Below are 20,151 nucleotides of genomic sequence, written 5' to 3' on the forward strand. Positions count from 1 at the left end.
AATTGAGATTGTGATGACTTTTCAGGTTGCTTTGTTATTGTTGTCCACTGAGACGTCAGTCTCGTGTCCAATTATGATTATTGCTATTCAATTACTTCTTATCATAAACTCAATTTTATTCTAGGGAGTTTCCTATCTGTGTATAGATAGGAAATACCGCTCACTAACTTTTCGATATTAGTTGTCTAATTCGATATACTACAAATTATTTATCAATGTAGAAGCGTAATAAGAACGGATTTTTAAGTAATTTTTTATATACCATTACTTATTTAAACAAAATAAATAAATACGCTTAATAAAGGTACCATGGTAACCGTTGTTATAAAGCTAGTAGTGTATGGACAAAACAGCCATACAAGTAATTCTTAATCCTGAAAAAATGCGTTCAATGCGTTTTATAATTATTTAAGGTGAGTGAAACTACGGGGCAGGACTTCGTCTTTCGTGTCTTTAAGCTGTCTTCAAAACTTAACTATCTTAATGTTAAAGTTGTAAATCGTGGTAAAAACCCGATAAAGTATGTATTATACACCGGTAGCGTCACTTGGACTTTGAACATGACTCTCCATCAAAAGCCAAATTACGTAATTGTAGCTTTTTATTTTAATAATTCAAAATGAAGCCTTTATCTTGAGAAATCAAGGTTGCATTTTGAACGCATAAACATATTGGTGGATGAGTTAGTTCGCAACTGTATATGCCATCTGTATAATGAAGTTGAGAGAAACACTAATCGGTATGAGGCGGGGGGTTGGGGGGTAGATAGGGTAACTAATAGATTAACCAGGTTAAAAAATAATTACTGTAACTCACCTTGACTCTCATTAAAAAATCCCAACACCATTATAACGATGACAGCAACACCAATTTTGATTCTGTAGCTAATGATATTCATGGTTCGGTAGTGGATCGCCCTCAGACCCATGGCTCAGCTATGCCGCATCCATTCGTTGTATAGGATCGTAGGTTGTTTACGCCCTTTTTCATTGACGAGATTCATGATCTGAAACAAAAAACAAAACATTGTTTTGGCCAAACGAGAACTTGTCAAAAATTACTCTACATCGCCCTAAAAATTTACGCGTATTTGTCAACACTTTGCAGTAAAATTATCATCAATTATTGCATACATTAAGGCGCTTGTGTGATATATTGTATTATAACTCTGTAAAAAAAATTAAATTAATGCATTAAATTTTGCATATCTGAATTGTTTTGTATAGCGTGTCCTATTTTGATTTTTCTATTTGATTTAACGTTTTCATGATTTCTTTGTTGTCAATTACTAAGTTACGTTCATTACTTCATTGCGTTCAATTTAAATCTATTGGCTAAGATTGTGCAAAGACAAATGATTTCATTAAGAATTTATAAGTGTGTTAGATTTGGTAATAGTTTTAGTAAATTTCAACAGATCAACATTTAAAAAAATCCTTGTAGTTTAAAACGATGTTTGGTCAACCTTTGAAAAGCAACATAATTATTATAGCCCATTCATTTTCTTTTTTTATGTTTATTTTTGGCTTAGTAAGCTGACGAGCAGCATACCGTCTCTACCTGGTGGCGAGAGTTATTCTTGCTCGTGCAGATCAGCAATGTCAGAGGCACAGCCAAACCGCTGTCTAGTGATCAGGAGGTAATTTCCTGAAGGCAAGCTGATTTCAGAGTCAAAAAGTACGAATGAAAAATTTCTGGAAACGCACCGTGGATAAACTTTTGACGGGCTGTGCGACGGTAAACACGAAATGACGGGATCTTCGCAGATAATTCCTAATAACCTGCTACCGTTGTACACATTACGAAGGAATTCTGCCGCTGATCTTTAAGCACGAACTAAAATCGGAATTGTATAATAAGCCACTCTTCAAATCTGAACACATAATATTGTCCTATCAAATATATTAAATGGGAAAGAACACGTTCCAATGGCAGTCTTTTCTCAACGAAATAAATCTAAGAATATTCACACAGCAAATACTTTGCGAGCTCCACGAAAATAAATCTCATCGGACTACCAGCTGATCCTTTCATTTCACGAAACGCTGGATGTTTAAATTCTATTTACTTGAAATGCCATCGTAGGTATTTTGTAATGGAAACATTCGTTTTGACCGACACGTTCTTCCTTATACGGTTGCTCGTCTATTATGTCCAATATTGAATGTCTATTTTAACATACATTAATAGTTAAACCGTTGGTCGGATCAGATAACTGCGCTCACTGGACTCTCTGTTGCGAACGCCCTGAGGGAAGCCGAAAACCGAAGCAAATGGAAGCTGAGGGTACAAAGAGCCACGAAGGGCTTTTAAGGACACGACCTACAGCAATTAAGTATTCGACTAAGAAGAAGAAGAAGAAGAATAATAATTGTTTTATAGAAGTGGTAGTTTGATGTGCAAGTGATTAGGAGATGTATAGAAATGGTAGTGCAAGGTAGAGGGGGAGAACAAAGAAGACATGGATGGAGTGTGTGAATGACGATATTTGAGAGAGAGGAGTGAGTGTTGAGATGACGGCTGATAGAAGAGAATGGAGGACAAAAATTAGCTGTGCCAACCCCACCTAGTGGGATAAGGTGGAAAAAAAGAAGAAGAAGTGGTAGTTTGATTTTTGGATGAAATTGTAGGGATTGGTTGTGGACAATGCCAGGAGCATAGCTTATCGTTGAAATCTAATGTCGGTTGTTATAGCTGTCAAATTGTTTAATTAATACGATTTACTTTATAATTTATTACTTTTATTATTATAAAAAAATTACGATTGCTGAAAATGGAACTTTTAGCTACCAACAAACTCGATTTTCGGCTACTCGATTTCTTTTGCGTATTTTTCACCTCCTTGTTTTTATTTATGTTGGTTATTTACCTACTATATTAATTGTAAAAGAGTCGGTTTATATATTTCACGAAAGGCAAACTAGAATTGACTTTAGCCGTAATGCTTTCACTATAGGTCCAAGAATTAAGGCAATGTGCGTCAGTAATCATAATCGTCACTAAAAAGTGCTGCACTATTTTTGAATAATAACTATAGTAAGTGTAAGTTTTGTATCGATAATCTGGCTTAAGCCCGTGTTCAACACGTCCTTAGGTATCAAGACAGGATTTGTTCATTGACAAAAATAAAGCCGCTAGATATGAAACTTTAAGACAGTAAAAAAACTTTCTCCAAAAGTTTTCTAAAATTTCTTGAGTAAAATTCTACTTCCCGGACACGTAATTTATGCGGAACATTAACCCATCATAATTTTTGCACCTAAGATTTTTTGCCTACCCTCATTTTCCTTATGAAAACTTCTCAATTAGTGAGTTTACCGCTTACGGCGAAACTTTGCAGCTTCCCTCTGGCTATTAAAGTCCTTTAGAATCGACCGAGAGTTGCAGACGTGCAAGTTTTAATGTCGTCTACAGAAAATTTCCTTTGTGCTTAGTATATGGACGGGAGTACAAATAAAATTAGGTTATATGGGTACTTATATTACGTTATATAAGAAGTGGGAGTTGACATTATGCACTAGAAGCTTCAGGGCTGTCTTCTTAAATTTTTCAGTTTTATGATTCTAAGAAATATGCCCCGTGGCTTTACGACGGATAAAAATCTCTAACTAGCGAACACTGTGGTCTTTTTATAGCAGATACATCTGACAGTCTCCAGGTCATGACATTTTATGTAATCAAAACTATCTCATTTGTTACATACACGTTAAAAATTATCGCGAAATTCAATCCAAATCTGTTCGTTCAAGGATGTTTTCGATCCTTTATAGTTTTAGATGGTTTTAACGTATAGAATAATTAAAATGAAGAGATAGAACGGCATAGATTATTTGGTGCTATGGCCGCAACTTATAAATTTACGTTTGGGCGCTGATTCTACATTGTTTTAAGTATATTTATTATGCAGACACAAAACGTTTGGCGGTAGCCATCATAGAACACATCATAGATATTTGACAGACGCCTGAATCGCGTTTATCATATGTTTTACATAAGTTCCAAGCAATAGCACCCTGTTTGCTCGGTCCACCGACGAAAGGTTTTCCAAGATCTTTCCTTTGTCATCATCTTCCAAAAAAGATATTTCTTTACCTTTCCGTCTATATCACAGGCATTGCTGGTTGAGGGCTAAAAAAAACTTAGTAGACATTAATTAGTCAGTGTGTTTATTAAAACCCGAAACAAATGTTATCGATAACCGTAGCTTGGCGAATCCCTTTAGTTTTCCACGAATTTATTCATGACCAGAGGCTTTACGAAAAAAAACCTTTCGCTCTTCCGTCGGCGGACACATGATAAAAGGACTCGAGTTTTTCGATACCAAAGCCTGATGTTTATACAGATTTCAGCTGATACATAATTCATAAAGCTTATACTCGCATCCAGCCCTCGCCATGTGAGACGCGAGAGAAATTACAGGTATCCCTACCGAGATATAAGGATGTCAAGATCTCAGTTATTAGAGAAGCGTTTTCCGGTGTCGACGTTATGTCAATGGTCTTATCCCGTTCATTATTTCTCTTTGATATTGTACTCCTTTTAATCAAATTGATCAGATACTCCATATGGTTTGTTCATATAACTTTGCTATAATATGTATATTTACTGACAGTTCTGATAGTAGATGATTTATGAAAGGTTCTAATTGAAATTTCTCTTCTCCCTGTTCTAATACCCTAATATTAGCGGTAGGCTCATTATAAGGCCACACGGGTGAAATATTTAATAATACATATATTACAATACATATTTCTGCGGCGAAGCACCGACCGGTAAAGCTGTGAATAAATTCATCAGTAATTAATGTATTAATAACCGTAGAATACCTGGAGTAAATATTTGAAACATAATGTACACGAAAAAAAATATGACGTCACAAAACTGCAAAATTAACGCGCGTAGCATAGCTCAGATCATTCAAAACAAATCTGATGAAAATAATTCTCGGAGCAAACTGTATTCGAATATTTTGCCAGTAAAAGAATATGAGAATGATTTATCGCCCTCTTTGAGACAGGACCGAGTATACTGTACAGCATTTATGTCATGAGAACATTATAATAATGTAAATAATGGATTTGAAAGTTTGAACAAAGCTTCTGAATAAATGCTGTTGATATATTTTTCAGCATTGGTGTCGGTTGGTTTCTGATACAAAATGTGACCAGTAGTGTGTTTAGAATGGTGGTTGTAAAGCTCGTGTCTTCGTTCGGGCCAGTTATAAAGAGATCAAGGCATTTGTGATGTTCAAACACTTTGCGTTGATCTACAGAGTGAGAGAAGAACTTGAGCGAGAATAACTACAATTTCCCTTGACGTCATCACCTCAAAACAAAACCGGCCTTAGCGAATCCAGTGATAATATTCCTGGTGTTTATCAAGGGATTTATATAGTTTATATAAACCGCAGTTAGAATTTTTAAATTTGATGGCGATATAGTTACAACGGCTGCCCCACCCTTCAAACCGAAACTCATTACTGCTTCACGGCAGAAATAGACAGGGTGGTGGTACCCACCCGCGCGGACTCACTAGAGGTGCTACCACCAGAAAAAATTATAATCAGTACTTTATTTCGACTAATAAAAAGATTGATCCTTCGATCGTGTTTGTATACATTGTTGATACACAATTGCGCACGCTTAAGTAAAGCAACAAATTGTGAAGGATTAACCCAGTAGACGATAATGTCCATATTCTGCCTTCAAATCAATTAGACTTGTTTAAACTCAACCTCAAAGTTGTTTGTCAAAACTCCGTAGACCACGGTATCGACAATTTTATAATATTTCAAATCCAAAACTAGAAAACGTACTCATACCATGCGATGAACAATTGAAATAAAGAATATCTTTAATAATAATAACCTCAAAAGCAATGAATGATGGGCACCTATGATTTTAATGGCCATCATAGACAGACGGCCTTACAATCTCCATGATGATGAAAGTCATCGATGCTCATAGATATTATTATAAACAATATCGCTGAGCCGCTGCTAACCACTAAAGTCCTTCAATCCTAGCACACACTGACTATTATAAATATAGTAAAAATATATCTAGAAATTACCAGTGGATGAGTCCCGGTAGCCAGTGATGCAATGCTAACATAGAAGAATGATAATTTCAACCAATTACATCCTTAAATCCCAGCAAAATTTGTACAGGTATCCCTACCGAGATATACCTACCCAATATATATATACTACCCAAACATCAAAAGGAATGCAACAAAAAATGAAATCTTATTATAAATAGCACGTATAATTTCGGGATGCTGTCGCCTCGGGAATTGCCACCGAATGCAATTTTTTTCGGTTATAAAATAATAATAAATCGGTTAATAAATTTAAGAGATAAAACTCAGTAACGAGACGCCAACTGACTATTTAGCTATTTCACCATTCATTCATATTTGGATCAAATCCAAATTGGTTTGAGGTTTCGAGGCTTCTTATTTACGATGCTGCGTATCAGCTACTTGTGTTTATACGTTCGCATCATTTATTGTGATAGGAGACGGTAGTATTATTAATGTTATGTTTAAGATTTTTTTTGTATTCCATTGGCGAGCAGTAATACTCCTTCGTTAGAGCTGTATAAATCGTCCTGTTGCGAATAGGACATCTTTAATTGGGATTGAACCAGTTTTAGTTGTTAACCTTGCACTTATTTAAGTCATTTTGCAATCTCAATTTTCTATCTGTTATCTACTCGCATACGTTTCCAATAAGGTGAAGTATAAATTCAATCCTACCTGACGTCACTTCAGCTTACACATATATCGTGAGCTGTAGCTATGTGTGATCAAGGACTAAGAATACGGACGGTTGCACGTAGATAGGAATCTCAAGTTATTATGATTTTTAGATTTTAAATTATTGGATTTGTCTAACACTAGACGTGCTCCACAGTTTTGTGGATCTTAAATCCGTAATTGAGAAATAGTTAGACTCATTTGCATTCTCTCAGGACAAAGATTCGCTTGTTTCAGTCTCTGGACCATAAACTGCATTGACACTGACATTCATCAAAACCTTTGTTATATGAGACTAAGAACTTGTGAACACGCTGTCGTATTTGTTATATTAAATAGACCCAGCGTTGTCTTAGTCATGTCATTGACCATGATAAAATTTACACACATGTTGATCTAAACTATAAACCAAGTTTGTTGCAAGTTTCATATAAGTTTGTTCAGCCATTTTTGAATAATACAGTATCAAACATCCACATCTATAAACTTTCAAATATAATCTATTTTTTAAATATTTACACATAAAGTAATCAGATTCAATGAATTCGAATACACTATTTTATAGTATTAATGGTCACTTGACGCAATTAAACCAATTAAACATGGGCTATAAATGGGCTTCCATTGTATTTATTCCACGTATTTTGGAAATTAATTAACTAAACAATGTTGTTTCTTACAATTAATTTTCACAATTGACCAAACATTTCGCTCTCACCAAAATATGTTTTAGCTATTGTATGCTGTAATTAAACCTTCTAAGAAATACATTGTACTCACTAACTAAGAATCAGATCTAATTAGCTCGCTAGATTCAAAAGGATTTCAGAAATTTCAGAATATGGATACTATCCACGACGAGTAATTTCTCATTATGTTTAATAAGTTGAAGCGGCAAGGACGATGTCCCTCGTTTATTTTTCAGCACCTAATTTTACATCAATATTTTTCCGATTTTTTGGAACACAGTCGGTTGAAGTACCCAATTAATTAGCTCCGTTAGTTAGTTCATATATCCTCACAAATCAGCTTCGAGCCGAATTCATTGAAATATTTCCTTTAACTACTATAACACGTGGAAATGAGGAAAAATTTGTATTGTTGGAAATGAGGAAAAATTTGTATTGTTTGAAATCTCTTAAACAATAAAATCTATGAGATAGTTCCGAGCAATGTTGTCAGCACGAACAGATTGCAATCGTGTTCCAAATTCATTTTAAAGCGTCTGTGGCAAGTTCCCAAACCAGTTAAATGTTTATTGAAGCAGTGCATAGAGCTACTGTGGGTCTGCAAAGTTTTTTGTCTGGCAAATTATAATTTTCAATTTTATTTTCGAACCCCTAATAAATAAGAATTAATTTTCGAATTACTAGTGAAAGGGCATATTAAGCTCTTAGTATGTAGTACCATAATGCCGCAAACAGTCATGTATTTGTTCATTCAATTTGAAGGATAGAATAGTAGGATTAATAAATGAAAAATTGTTGCCAACCGCTCATCAAAATAGTCGCAAATAAATATTAATATTAAATGAGATTCAATATTTAAAAATGTTAAAAGTACCTTTCTTAAATGAAATCGAATAAGTTTAACAGAATAAACCGTAAAAATATATATGTTTTTGGTTGGAAGAATGGCTTGGGTCTCAGAGACCTTTCTAGTTTCACCAGAATGGGTAGGGGAGGAGAGGCTCATGCAGAATTGGTAAGGGAGTGCCTCCGAAAGTCTGACAGCTCAGGGATAGCTGCCTCCGTATCTACTATTGAATCAGAATCGCGAGCCCCTGAGAAGTCTGGGCGAGAAACTCAGAGGACTGATGTTATCAGCTAAGTAGAGTTCATGATGATGATCAGTCGCTGCTGCTAGCATTACAAGTAAAAACGTTCAAAAGCATTGAGAGTAGATTGGGGGATTGATTAGACTATCTAAGGCGGCGAAGTAGCTGCTAGTGACAGGGAAGATCGAGGGAAAGAGACCACGCGGGTGCAGTCCGACAAGGTGGTTCGACCAAATCCGCACCTCACTAGAGATCCCATTCCACGACGCCCTTCATGCGGCCAATGATCAGAGGCGCTGGCGGGACATTACAAGGAGCAAAATCCTGTCGAAATATAATGGTCAAGACCCTCAGCAGTGAGGAAAAGACGCGAGGAGGAGGAAGTAGCTGCTGCATGAGCCGGACAAGGAGAGTCATTAGTGGCAGCTACGATTATGGGGTTATCTTATAACATCGCTATCGTAAACTAACCTTCCACCGCTGACTTTAGATATTTAATACAACAGATAGCTTATATTTGTCTATACCTTATTTTCTTATGCATAAAAGTTTGTATATGGTTACTAATATATACTACCGTGATTGCGTTGCGAATTTTCAAAGTCATTAATTATTTTTATGGTTTTTGTAGGCAGAATTTGTTTTTTCTCAGTACAGAATCTATACAAACCTCTGAAAGTTAGTGGATCTATTCAAGCTTCAAATTTACTTAGGTAACTTGAGATAATAAGCGCTTGGCCATAGAAATAACTATTCAATTTCTGTCCTTCAAAGGAAAATAATATGGCAGCTATTGCTTTGTGATGAACTGATTAGCGGGAGATTGGATTCAGCTTATTTAGGTCCGGTCTATACTATTTGAGCAGTAAATTTTTTTTTTATCGCTTAGATGGGTAGATGAGCTTACAGCTCACCTGGTGTGAAGTGGTCACTGGAGCCCATAGACATCTACGACGTAAATGTGGCACCCACCTAGAGATATAAGTTCTAAGGTCTCAAGTATAGTTACAAGCTGCCCCACCCTTCAAACCGAAACGCATTACCAACCGGCGCGGACTCACAAGAGTTCCTAGTAGCAACCTACCTACGGTTTAGATTTTGCCATTATTAATATATTTATTTTCGAGACAATCACGAACGACTATCGTGTTTTTCATCGATATAAGCCATTATAATCAACGATATAGCAGACCTATACGTAGACCAGACTGAGCGTCGTACGAAAATCTATTAGATTGAGTTCAATTTTTGTTAACTTCATAAAAAGTTCTTTATCTAAAAGAAGATACACAAGCATTTTTGTACAGTATTTGCCAAATTAAACTTAACTTTCAAAGTAAAGGCAGCGTTTTTTTTATGAGAATTCTTTTATATTTTCAACCAACACGATCTAAGCCCTATATTTTTGCTTAAATTTAGGTAAAGTTATTTCGGCATTTCTGTAACAAAAAAGAACTAAATTTGTCGGAAGTTTTCAGCTACAAAATTGAAGGTGAGCGTTAGGTTAAAAGGGAATTATCGTTGGGTTACATATTAAAATGGAACTGGCTACATGTGGCCTCCTTTGACTGAAAGCTTCGTTAATATTTCAGTGCGCAACGTGACGAATATTTCACAGTTTTCGTGGTTACGGACACATCCAACTTATAACTATTATATATATATAATGAAAAATCCGGCAAAAAGTTGAATCACACTAACGTTTTTTTTTTTTTTTTATTGCTTTGATGGGTGGACAGCCACACAGCCCACCTGGTGTTAAGTGGTTACTGGAGCCCATAGACATCTACAACATAAATGCGCCACCCACCTTGAGACATGAGTTCGAAGGTCTCAGTATAGTTACAACGGCTGCCCTTACCCTACAAACCGAAACGCATTACTGCTTCACCGCAGAAATAGCCAGAGTGATGGTACCCACCCGCGCGGACTCACATGAGGTCCTACCACCAGTTTACAAGGAAAGCTTGCATATTTACTACTTTCGAACAATAATATTCAGATTCTAGTTGCACTGAGCTTGATAGCCGTTTTGTGGAAGATATTAATTAATTACAGTACTCGGCGATAAATATTGCACATCGACCGTGGAAAAGAGACGGTTAATTTTTGGTTTGTAGAACGTTATATCTGTCGCACATTACCTAATTGACATTTAGATACCGGATCGTTGATGTTTCGTCGCACACAGGTAATGCTCTACAACAAAAACAAAATTAGACGGCTGCTGTCTCTTTCTAAATATCGATGTGCAATATTTATTGCCTGGTACTGTACCTTTGTCGTTTTATCCACACCTGTAACATTTCTTACTTAGTGGTTACTGGTAATTACTGGTGGTAGGACGTCTTGTGAGTCCGCACGGGTAGGTACCACCACCCCGCTTATTTCTGCCGTTTGAAAGGTGGGGCAGCCGTTATAACTATACTGAGACATTAGAACTTATATCTCAAGGTGGATGGCACGTTGTAGGCGTCTATGAGCTCCAGTAATCACTTTAACACCGAGTGGGCTGTGAGCTCGTCCACCCATCTAAGCAATCTTTTTTTTTTTAATTGAGTACCTTGTCTACTAGACTCGTTCATGTATGGAAGATGTAACCATCGCCTTCGTTCCCAATACTTACTGGTGCTAGAACGTCTTATGAGTCCGCACCGGTAGGTACCACCCTGCCTGTTTCTTCAGTGAAGCAGTAATGCGTTTCAGTTTGAAGGGGGGGCAGCCGTTGTACTGTAAAAACGGAGACCTTAGAACTCACGTCTCGAAGTGGGTGGGGTGGCATTTACGTTGTGATAAAACAAAAAAAAAACAAACCGTTCGACTTTTGTTTCAATAGTACGTACTCTCCGAATCTATCGATCACACACTGACACAGTCTCCTATCGGCGACAGAAAAATTAAGCTTGCCAATCGTGCCTGGGCGCTGTCATCAATCATTATATCATCTTTTGTAATTTCTCAATGTCCTCGCAAACGAGTTTGTATTCTAAGATGTTTACGTCTGCCGACAAAAGGACCAATTCGGTTAATGAAATGTTTTGGTGTTTGAAGATTGTTTTTTTACGGTATAACCGTATTTAGTTGTATTTCTCGATGGTAATACATTGCCAGTAGGTTGAGTATTGTCACGGTGTTATATTTTTTTTTTTAAGCAGGAAATCTCCGGTCTTCCGCCCTCCACTGGGAATGGAGGGCAGGGCATGTTGGAGTGAAGGAGTTGAATTTACTAAAACCTCCTGTCGCTCATCCACCCACGTCTGAGCTTCTCATGAGACAGAACTCATGAAGCTGCAAAGGGGGGAGAGTGAAGCGTTTAGTGCGGAGCACATCTCTCCCATTAGTATCCCCTCAGGACGCCGAACCAGCGGTCGTCGGCGCCACGACCACCGACCCCCTCGGTCGGCAGGCTATCCGGAGCCCACCTAGATGGCGCCGGTTAGAGTGAATTATCCTACGGAATACCCCTCTGGGTCAGGACCAGCGTGGGTCGAAGATAGCCGGCCTTCCATTACCGGATGCTCTTGCGTAAATACATATAAGGGAGGGGGCCTAAGGAGACGACGTGCAAGCTGCTCTATATATATATATATATATCAATTTGAATAAATAAATCCCGTAACAACATACGTTTACAGTGGTAGTAGAATAAAAGTTTCATATTACAGTAATTACAGTACCTATGTGAACTTATGAAGTAGTGCTTATTGTATAAAAACTGTAAGCTTGCAAGGATGCTTTTAAGCTTTATCGAGGTTTGCATATATCTGATGCGGCGATGTTAATGGCTATGAGACTTATATGCTGGATGAAGGTAATATCTAAAAATGTTTATTTGTTTTCCATGAAAAAGTGTTGATAGTTTTGTCGAGATAAAATTTTCGTTTTTACCTGAACTTTTATTACTGGTGTTAGGACATCTTGTGAGTCTGCACCATTAGGTGCTACCGTCCGACGTCCTGCTTATTTCTGCAAGAAAACAGTAATGCGTTTCGGTTTGAAGGATAAAATAGTTGTATTATATATATTACAGGGGCTTCGATCTCAATCCAATTCTCTATCCAATTATCCAGTGGACGGCAGATTTTTTTGGAATGAAATTCCTTATGGGACGATGCAGAGGGGTACCCTAACCAGGAAAAAAACGTCCGTAACGTAAGATTTTTATTAGTAATGCACACAGTGTACGACTTAACTTTGTAATAACGTACAAAATATAACACATTTTTTATCATTCATTGACCACGATCTCAGAGCGTTCGTTTGCGCAATACACTACCTCTAATGCAAACAACCGTGAACGAAGTGTACCACAATAAGTTCGCACGTTACCGAATGACCGTGGGTTGTTGCGAAACCTCCAGTTTTATTTTCTTTATACCTCGAATAGAACTTAATTTAATTAATATTTTTATAATAAGGAACTTCGTTCCTATCCGGTGTCCCACGGCACCACACATCTTTTTTTAGGTGTGTCGTAAGCTCGTCTGTTAATGTATACCAAAAAAAAAATTGCTTAAATAACATTTGAGTGGCACCGATCCCTACCTATTTAAACCCACCCTTTTAACCCTTTCGGCTGTAGAACGGAACGTCGAGATAAAATCGACAGGTGATGTTTACATGAAAGATCAAATAAAAACAAGGGTTATTAAAAACGAAATAAGCGGGTAGCCGGTAAAAAATTTGCACGAGTTAAAAACAATTCAATCGCTAGATCAATGCTAGCGGCGGTTTGATGTTTTGGGAATTTGCTTTATGAAACCACCCGTTTTGTTGGTCTTGGTTGTTGTGGTACTGTTACAGGGTGAATCCAGGAGCTCTTTTAAAAAAAAAGTGCGTGCGTACAAAGTACACATGTGAGAAGTGAAACTTTTTTGGCGAACTAATTTATAAGTCTTGCTTATATTTATACAAATCTAAAACTTTAGATTTCCGAGACTTGGAGGAAGGGAAAAAGGAAGATATGTTGCCGCCAAAAGTCTGTCAAATGTCAATCTCAAACCTCAGTGTTGAGTCACATTATGTTTAGATTTCTAAATTGTAAATTACTAATATTTTGCCTAATTTGACTAATTTAATTTCATGCTATTTGATTAATGTTCTTTTCATTTCATTTCAATTCCTATTAACATTTTTCACAAAAAAAATATAAACTATTAGGCTGTATGGTGTGATTCATTTGCCTTTCCAGTTGGAAAAATACAACAACTACTACTACTGACATTTGACAAGTATTTAATTTCAATAGTTGTTTGATGTCACTTCCGTTGCGTTCTGTAAAAATTTTACCCCCATGCGCCTAAAGAAGTTTCACTTCAAAAAAGGAAACTGTGACTGGCACTAAGTTTATTTTATAAAAGAAATAGTACAAAGCGATGTGTGTTTCCGCTACTGAAGCCAAATCTGTTCTGCCGCGCTTTAGTAATAAATCGTCTTAATATAGAGACTAGCGACCCGCCCTCGCTTCGCTTCGGAAACATTAAAACACACATGAAAAAAAAAAAAAAAAAAAAAAAAAAAAAGTAGCCTATGTTCATCAGGGACAATGTCGGCTTCTAATGGAAAAATAATTTTTCAAATCGGCCCAGTAGTTTCGGAGCCTATTCGAAACAAAAAAACAAACAAATCTTTCCTCTTTATAATATTAGTATAGATATAGATATAGACAATGCATTCAAGAATGTCTTAGTCTGCATTATTATTTATATTGCGTTATTATTGAGGGGCGTATGTAACAGTACGTTGTCCAATCCCATATCGATTTGCATATGACATATTGTGAGTTAATACGCGTAAGTACGGCCTAATATGGCCTCTGAATAATAGCTCAATTCTCATACTCTACAACCGAGACTAGACCTTAACCCTCTAAGTACACCATAAAACTTGGCAGGACCCGAAATGATTAGCAGTTTCTGACTGGTAATACGTGAGCTTTTTTATTTTACTAGAGGTCCCGCAGTAGTCGAAATTCGACTATAATTAATTGGAATTGTAAGTTTGTACACTATTATGATTGTATTTTATACTTCTAAAATCACAAATTTCGCCAAGATTACACTATAAAAAATATTAACAAAGACAAACAATATTTAATCTATTCTCAATTTGACAACAGACGTCAAGAACAAAAGTTTCACAATAAATAGTATGCATGCGGGTGTGCGTCAAATACATGTTATGTAGTGTGTGTAATGTTTTCTTTATAGATTTAACGTATATTTTATGAATTATTTAAAAAAAAATTTAGCATTGTACACTTCTTCTCTATATTCTCTATAAGTGTGGAAAATTTCATAATCCTCCGTCCGCGCAATTTTCGTAAAAAGGGATACAAAGTTTTTACTTCACGTATTATGATATAGATAGCGAAGAAAGTACTTATTGTTGAATGTCTATACATAAACAAAGCTGCATAGCTTCAGGAAACAATAATAACAAGTAAATACATATAAAAGTTGTTTCAGTAAAAGTTTTATTTGGACGGTACACGCTGGCATCAGCTTCCCGTTAATAAGCTTTTATTAAAATCTCTACCAATTCGGATCTGCGGTTTGTTTCGGGAATAATATTAAACGCAGCCTAAAGTCAATGTTTGAGGGGAGTTCAGAACGAGGACCACTTTGTTCTTTGTTCGTTACTAAAGGAAAATGTTTTAAGTTGTCAAATGTCTCTGTTGTTAATTTATTTATTTACACTAACATAAGTAGAGGATGAGATATTTTTTTCTTGCCTCTGTAGGCAGACGAGCATACAGCCCACCTGATGGTAAGTGGTCACCGTCACTCATGGACGTTAGCAATGCCAGAGACAGAGCCAAGTCGCTGCCTACCATTGAGATAAATTGATTATATCGAACAATCTTAGTAGCTTCAAGCAGCGCTCTGAATTACAATATACACTAAAGTTTCTTAAGGTAGGATTTCTCCTGTGTTATGGGTACACGTACAAGATGAGAAAGAGTACACTCGGAAACCGAATTTCTATTGTTATTTATATTTAAATATTGGCTCGATTCGGGGAACGAAGCCGGATCCCTTGATAGTGGTTTGGGTTTTCTTTTTTCATTATTTACGAAGGTGGCCCTTTGAGACAGAATCGCGTTTTTGCTTCGCATCGAGAATTGCGATGGGACTCCTTATAGACTAGGAATAGTTCTCATAACACACTCCACCACCAGTAGTATGAAATCGTTCATTAAAATATTAGATAGAATTCTTTAGAAAATTTAAAAATGGCAAGCTGTTGCGCAGCGCCGGGATGAATGGCAAAGTTTATTGTCGGAGGCCAAGACCCACTTCGGGGTTATAGCACTAGCTCAGCAGTAGCAGTAGTATTCTTTAGAAAAAGTATGTTTGTCTGATTGATTGGCATAACACACTCTACCACCAGTAGTATGAAATCATTCATTAAATTATTAGATAGGATTCTTTAGAAAAAGTATGTCTGTCTGATTGATTTGCATCATTACATTCATCGCCACACATAGACCGACCTCCTTATATTGGACCAGTTGACTTCCAGGTATGTTAAAGTAATTAGATTAAAAGCTTTTTCCAAAAAAAAATGATATTTTAAACTTTTGGTATTTGAAAGTTTATTTTTTTTTGTTTTTTTATTGCCCTTGTAGGCAGACGAGCGCACGGCCCATCTGATGGTGAGTGGTTACCGTCGTCCATGGACTTCAGCAATGCCAGGGGCAGAGCCAAGCCGCTGCCTAACGCTAGTGTAAATTTTTAAAATAATATAGAACATATAACTAAAAACCGGGCGAATTGAAAGAAACAGAAAAGTGACTCCCTTGGAATATCGCAATTGTTATGCTCACTAGAGATATAGCCCCATGAATGATTGACGTCAGACAGGCGGCTGGTCTTAAAACTCATGCCATATCCCTATGCATCATGATGCATAATGAACCGGAACAAACCTCATCCTTGCTACTAGACAGTATTGCGCTGATCCATAGTAAACTTAGAGGATTAATTTTTGCCTAGCATCATTAGCCTCTTCTCGATGATTCCTCAGCACTATGGCAAGTCCATTTTAAGGGAGATCTGGAGAGAGCCCGTCACGGCAGGCAGTGGCTTGACTATCCTTGAAAACTCATGCCATATCCCTATGCATCATGATGCATAATGAACCGGAACAAACCTCATCCTTGCTACTAGACAGTATTGCGCTGATCCATAGTAAACTTAGAAGATTAATTTTTGCCTAGCATCATTAGGCTCTTCTCGATGATTCCTCAGCACTATGGCAAGTCCATTTTAAGGGAGATCTGGAGAGAGCCCGTCACGGAAGGCAGTGGCTTGACTATCCTTGTGATATTTTGTAATTAGAAAACTATAAGCAGTAGCGATTAGAAAGACCGTATAATCATATGCCTTTTAACCAAACTTTCCTATCTTATTTCTTCAAATCATTCCTTTTATGTAGAAGGTATCGTGAAGTTTTTAGCTCAAGTAGCAATTAAATTTTAATTTTTAAATTTTTAAAAGCTATAGGTATATTTCACAGCTACCTCAGGTAACGTGCATTGAGTGACTTAGATTTTTTTTTTTTTTTACTAACAATCACGCCACGTTAACTGTTCCCGTGATAAGTTCGTAAAGAACTTGTGTTACAGGTACCAGATAACGGAAATAAATTTAATATTTTTATTATACACATACATATATTTAATAGACATCCATAACCCTGGAAAAGACATCTATATTTATCATACAAATATCTTCCCTTGGCGGGATTCGAACCCGCGACCCCCTTGTGTAGTGACCATGTCACTTACCACTACACCAGACGGCCGTTAAATTGAAGATCAGATGCGATTAATTTACTGAAAAAAAAAAGCATTTTGCTCATCCATTTGCGAAATATAGTACTTGGTCTAGACTCTTAGTGTCTTGTACTATACGTGATGTCATATCACTTAAGATAAAATGCTTTTCTAGTTGGGAATCTTAATAGGCGACTAGTTAATGCACTCTAGCTATTAGCCTGGAATTTAATGAAGGTTTTCCCGTGAGTCTTCATAATATGAAACCGCGTGGGCATGAAACCGGTTGAATTTTGCGAAAGTATTTTTAACGGTGTACATTAAATTTGAATATCGTTGCGTGGACGTTACTCAAAAATGCATGGCGGTCTTTGCACAATATTAACTAAATAAGATGTGAGTAGGACCGTTTTTTTCCCTACCTATTCTGGTAACCTCGAGGGGTTATTTTAGATTCGCCGATCTAGTAGGTGAGCCCACGGGGCCCAAATCTAACGAACTCCCTAGCAAAAGCAGTGCTTCGAAAAATATATCACCGGCTCGGAAACGCGACCCACTGCGAAAATTCGGCGAGAAACTTAGTGGGCTGTGTCTGTGGGTTAATGACCTGAAATGAAAAGTGGGAACGATGACCTGAGTAGGACCTAAGTCTAGTTTTGAACGACTTTGTGGAGATCATAGCAAAGTGCAGGATACAGACAACACAGGTCTCGATGGAGTTTTTTTTATTTTGTTATTGCCCATTTGGGCATGCGGCCCACCTGACGGTGGGTGGTTACCGTCGCTCATAGACGTCAGCAATGCCAGGGACAGAGCCAAGCCGCTACCTACAGCCAAGCAAAGCAAGATGTCAATTGTAAGATTCTTCTCAGTCGTATGCACTCTTGGCAGAGTGGTCGTGGTCATCGTTTTGAGTGAGGGTGCGCTTCACCAGACGTCGCCATTTCTCGGGGCCGGAATACGCGAGGAATGACGAAGAATTGTAAGATAGGAGCATTAAAAGACTTTTAATCGTCTCATAAGACACGGTTTTCGGCTCTCTAACTTCAAGCGCATAAAATGCAAATTTTTGTCACATAATCATTAAACATAATTGAGCCCATCTTAAGGCTCAACGGTTTCGCCATTAGAGCCTCTAATTAATGCCACACGAGCTAGCTACTATGCAAATTAGCCTGTACTTTGTTAGGTAATTGTGAGATTATCTCCACTTTGCAAGGTCAAGTGGCCCCTTAAGGAACATAAACAGAAGTTGATAATGGAAATCTGTAATCTTATATACTCGCCGCAGAATTGATACTACTTTTTGTGACTATTTTGTTTTTTTTTTTGTAAAAAAAAGTTGTTTGAAGAAATTTTCGGTTTTTTTCCTATAAAATATTATAGATTATGATTTTCGTGAGCATTCATCATTTAACATCAAGAGATTCTTGGACTCATCTGTTCCACCTGAAAACTGCAAAAGAATCTGTTATGTTTGAAATAAATGTTAGTGTGTCACTGGCCGTCTTGAGTATCACTTGTCCCCATACACGCTAACACAACATTGGCGACGAGGTACCCACACTAAAATAAAATAAAAAAATGTCTTTCGGAAATTTAATTAATTTCGATCATAACTCGCAAACTTGGAAGACTTGGAGATGCAGACTCACACAGTGGTTCATCGCGAACGACATTAACGTGGTGAAAGATCCAGCAGGAGTCAAAAGACGGGCCATATTGCTTAGCACACTCAGCGAATCTACCTACAAACTGGCAGCTGATCTCGTGTTGCCTAAAGAAGTTCAAGAAGTACCATACGAAGACATAGTTAGTGCCTTGGATAACCATTTCACTCCAAAATCAGTGGGCTTTGGCGAGCGTCATCATTTTTATGCCGCCACACAACTACCCCAGGAGTCACTATCACAGTGGGCTGCGAGGCTACGAGGTCTCACTTCCCAATGTAACTTCAGCAATGTAGAAGAAGCATTAAGAGATCGATTCATTATGGGTATGCTGCCGGGCGTGGAGAAAGAAAAAATGTACGTGCAGGAGCTGGCCGGGTTGACCTTCGCCAGGGCTGTGGAGCTGACCGAGAGATTGCGCAGCGCCCGCTCGGCTGCTGCTGCAAGCGCTGCTACCGAGGCTGTCGTTACAGAGCTGTACAAAATAGGCAAACGTTGTCCGACTAGTGTACCTCAAAGTGCAAAAGTGAAGTGTTCCGTGTGTGGTTATTCGAATCACAAAGCCGCGGAGTGTCGTTTTGCGAGTTACACTTGTAGGAAGTGCAACGAAAAAGGGCATTTGCGTAGAATGTGCAAAAGAGTCAGTTATGTTGTAACGGAGGAGAACGATGGAGGTGACGATGACGACGGTAAAGTTTATAACATTCGATCTTTTCGAGGTGAACCATTAATCGAAGCCGTGTGTGTCAATGGTATTAAAATTAACTTTGAGATTGATAGTGGGTCAGCTGTTACCGTTATGTCCCACGATACATATAACGAACATTTTAAAAACATTCCCTTATTAAGCACAAATAAGAAGTTATTAAGTTACTCGGGTGACGAGTTAGGTTGCGCCGGTCGCGCTCAGTTGTTAGTGGAGTGGCGGGGTCGCACGCGCCAGCTCGACGTGTACGTGGTGCGCGACGGTGGACCATCTTTACTGGGCCGCGACTTCATCGCGCAATTTGAACTGCAGCTAGCGCCCGTATATAAATGTGCCACTACCCGAGACACGTTGAAATTAATACAGGAACAATATCCCGCCGTGTTCTCGGACAAGCTAGGTCAATTCAACAAATATAAAGTTAATTTGAGATTAAAAGAAAATGCTCATCCTATATTTT

At 37.6% G+C, this 20,151-nt stretch overlaps 1 protein-coding gene across 2 annotated transcripts in view; it reads right to left on the reverse strand.

The window, feature by feature from the left end:
* The window catches only part of LOC114243769 (zwei Ig domain protein zig-8), a 130,079-nt gene that overhangs the window by 53,936 nt on the left and 55,992 nt on the right, over nucleotides 1-20,151 (reverse strand). For both annotated transcript variants that reach the window (XM_028175374.2, XM_028175372.2), the window contains exon 2: nucleotides 817-1,006. In XM_028175374.2, coding sequence (XP_028031175.2) covers nucleotides 817-928 — 112 coding nt within the window. In that variant the 5' untranslated portion in view covers nucleotides 929-1,006. The remainder of the gene's footprint in view (nucleotides 1-816; nucleotides 1,007-20,151) is intronic.

Source organism: Bombyx mandarina, chromosome 28, assembly GCF_030267445.1.
Source record: "Bombyx mandarina strain Sakado chromosome 28, ASM3026744v2".
In the NCBI taxonomy this organism is placed as follows: Eukaryota; Metazoa; Arthropoda; class Insecta; order Lepidoptera; family Bombycidae; genus Bombyx; species Bombyx mandarina.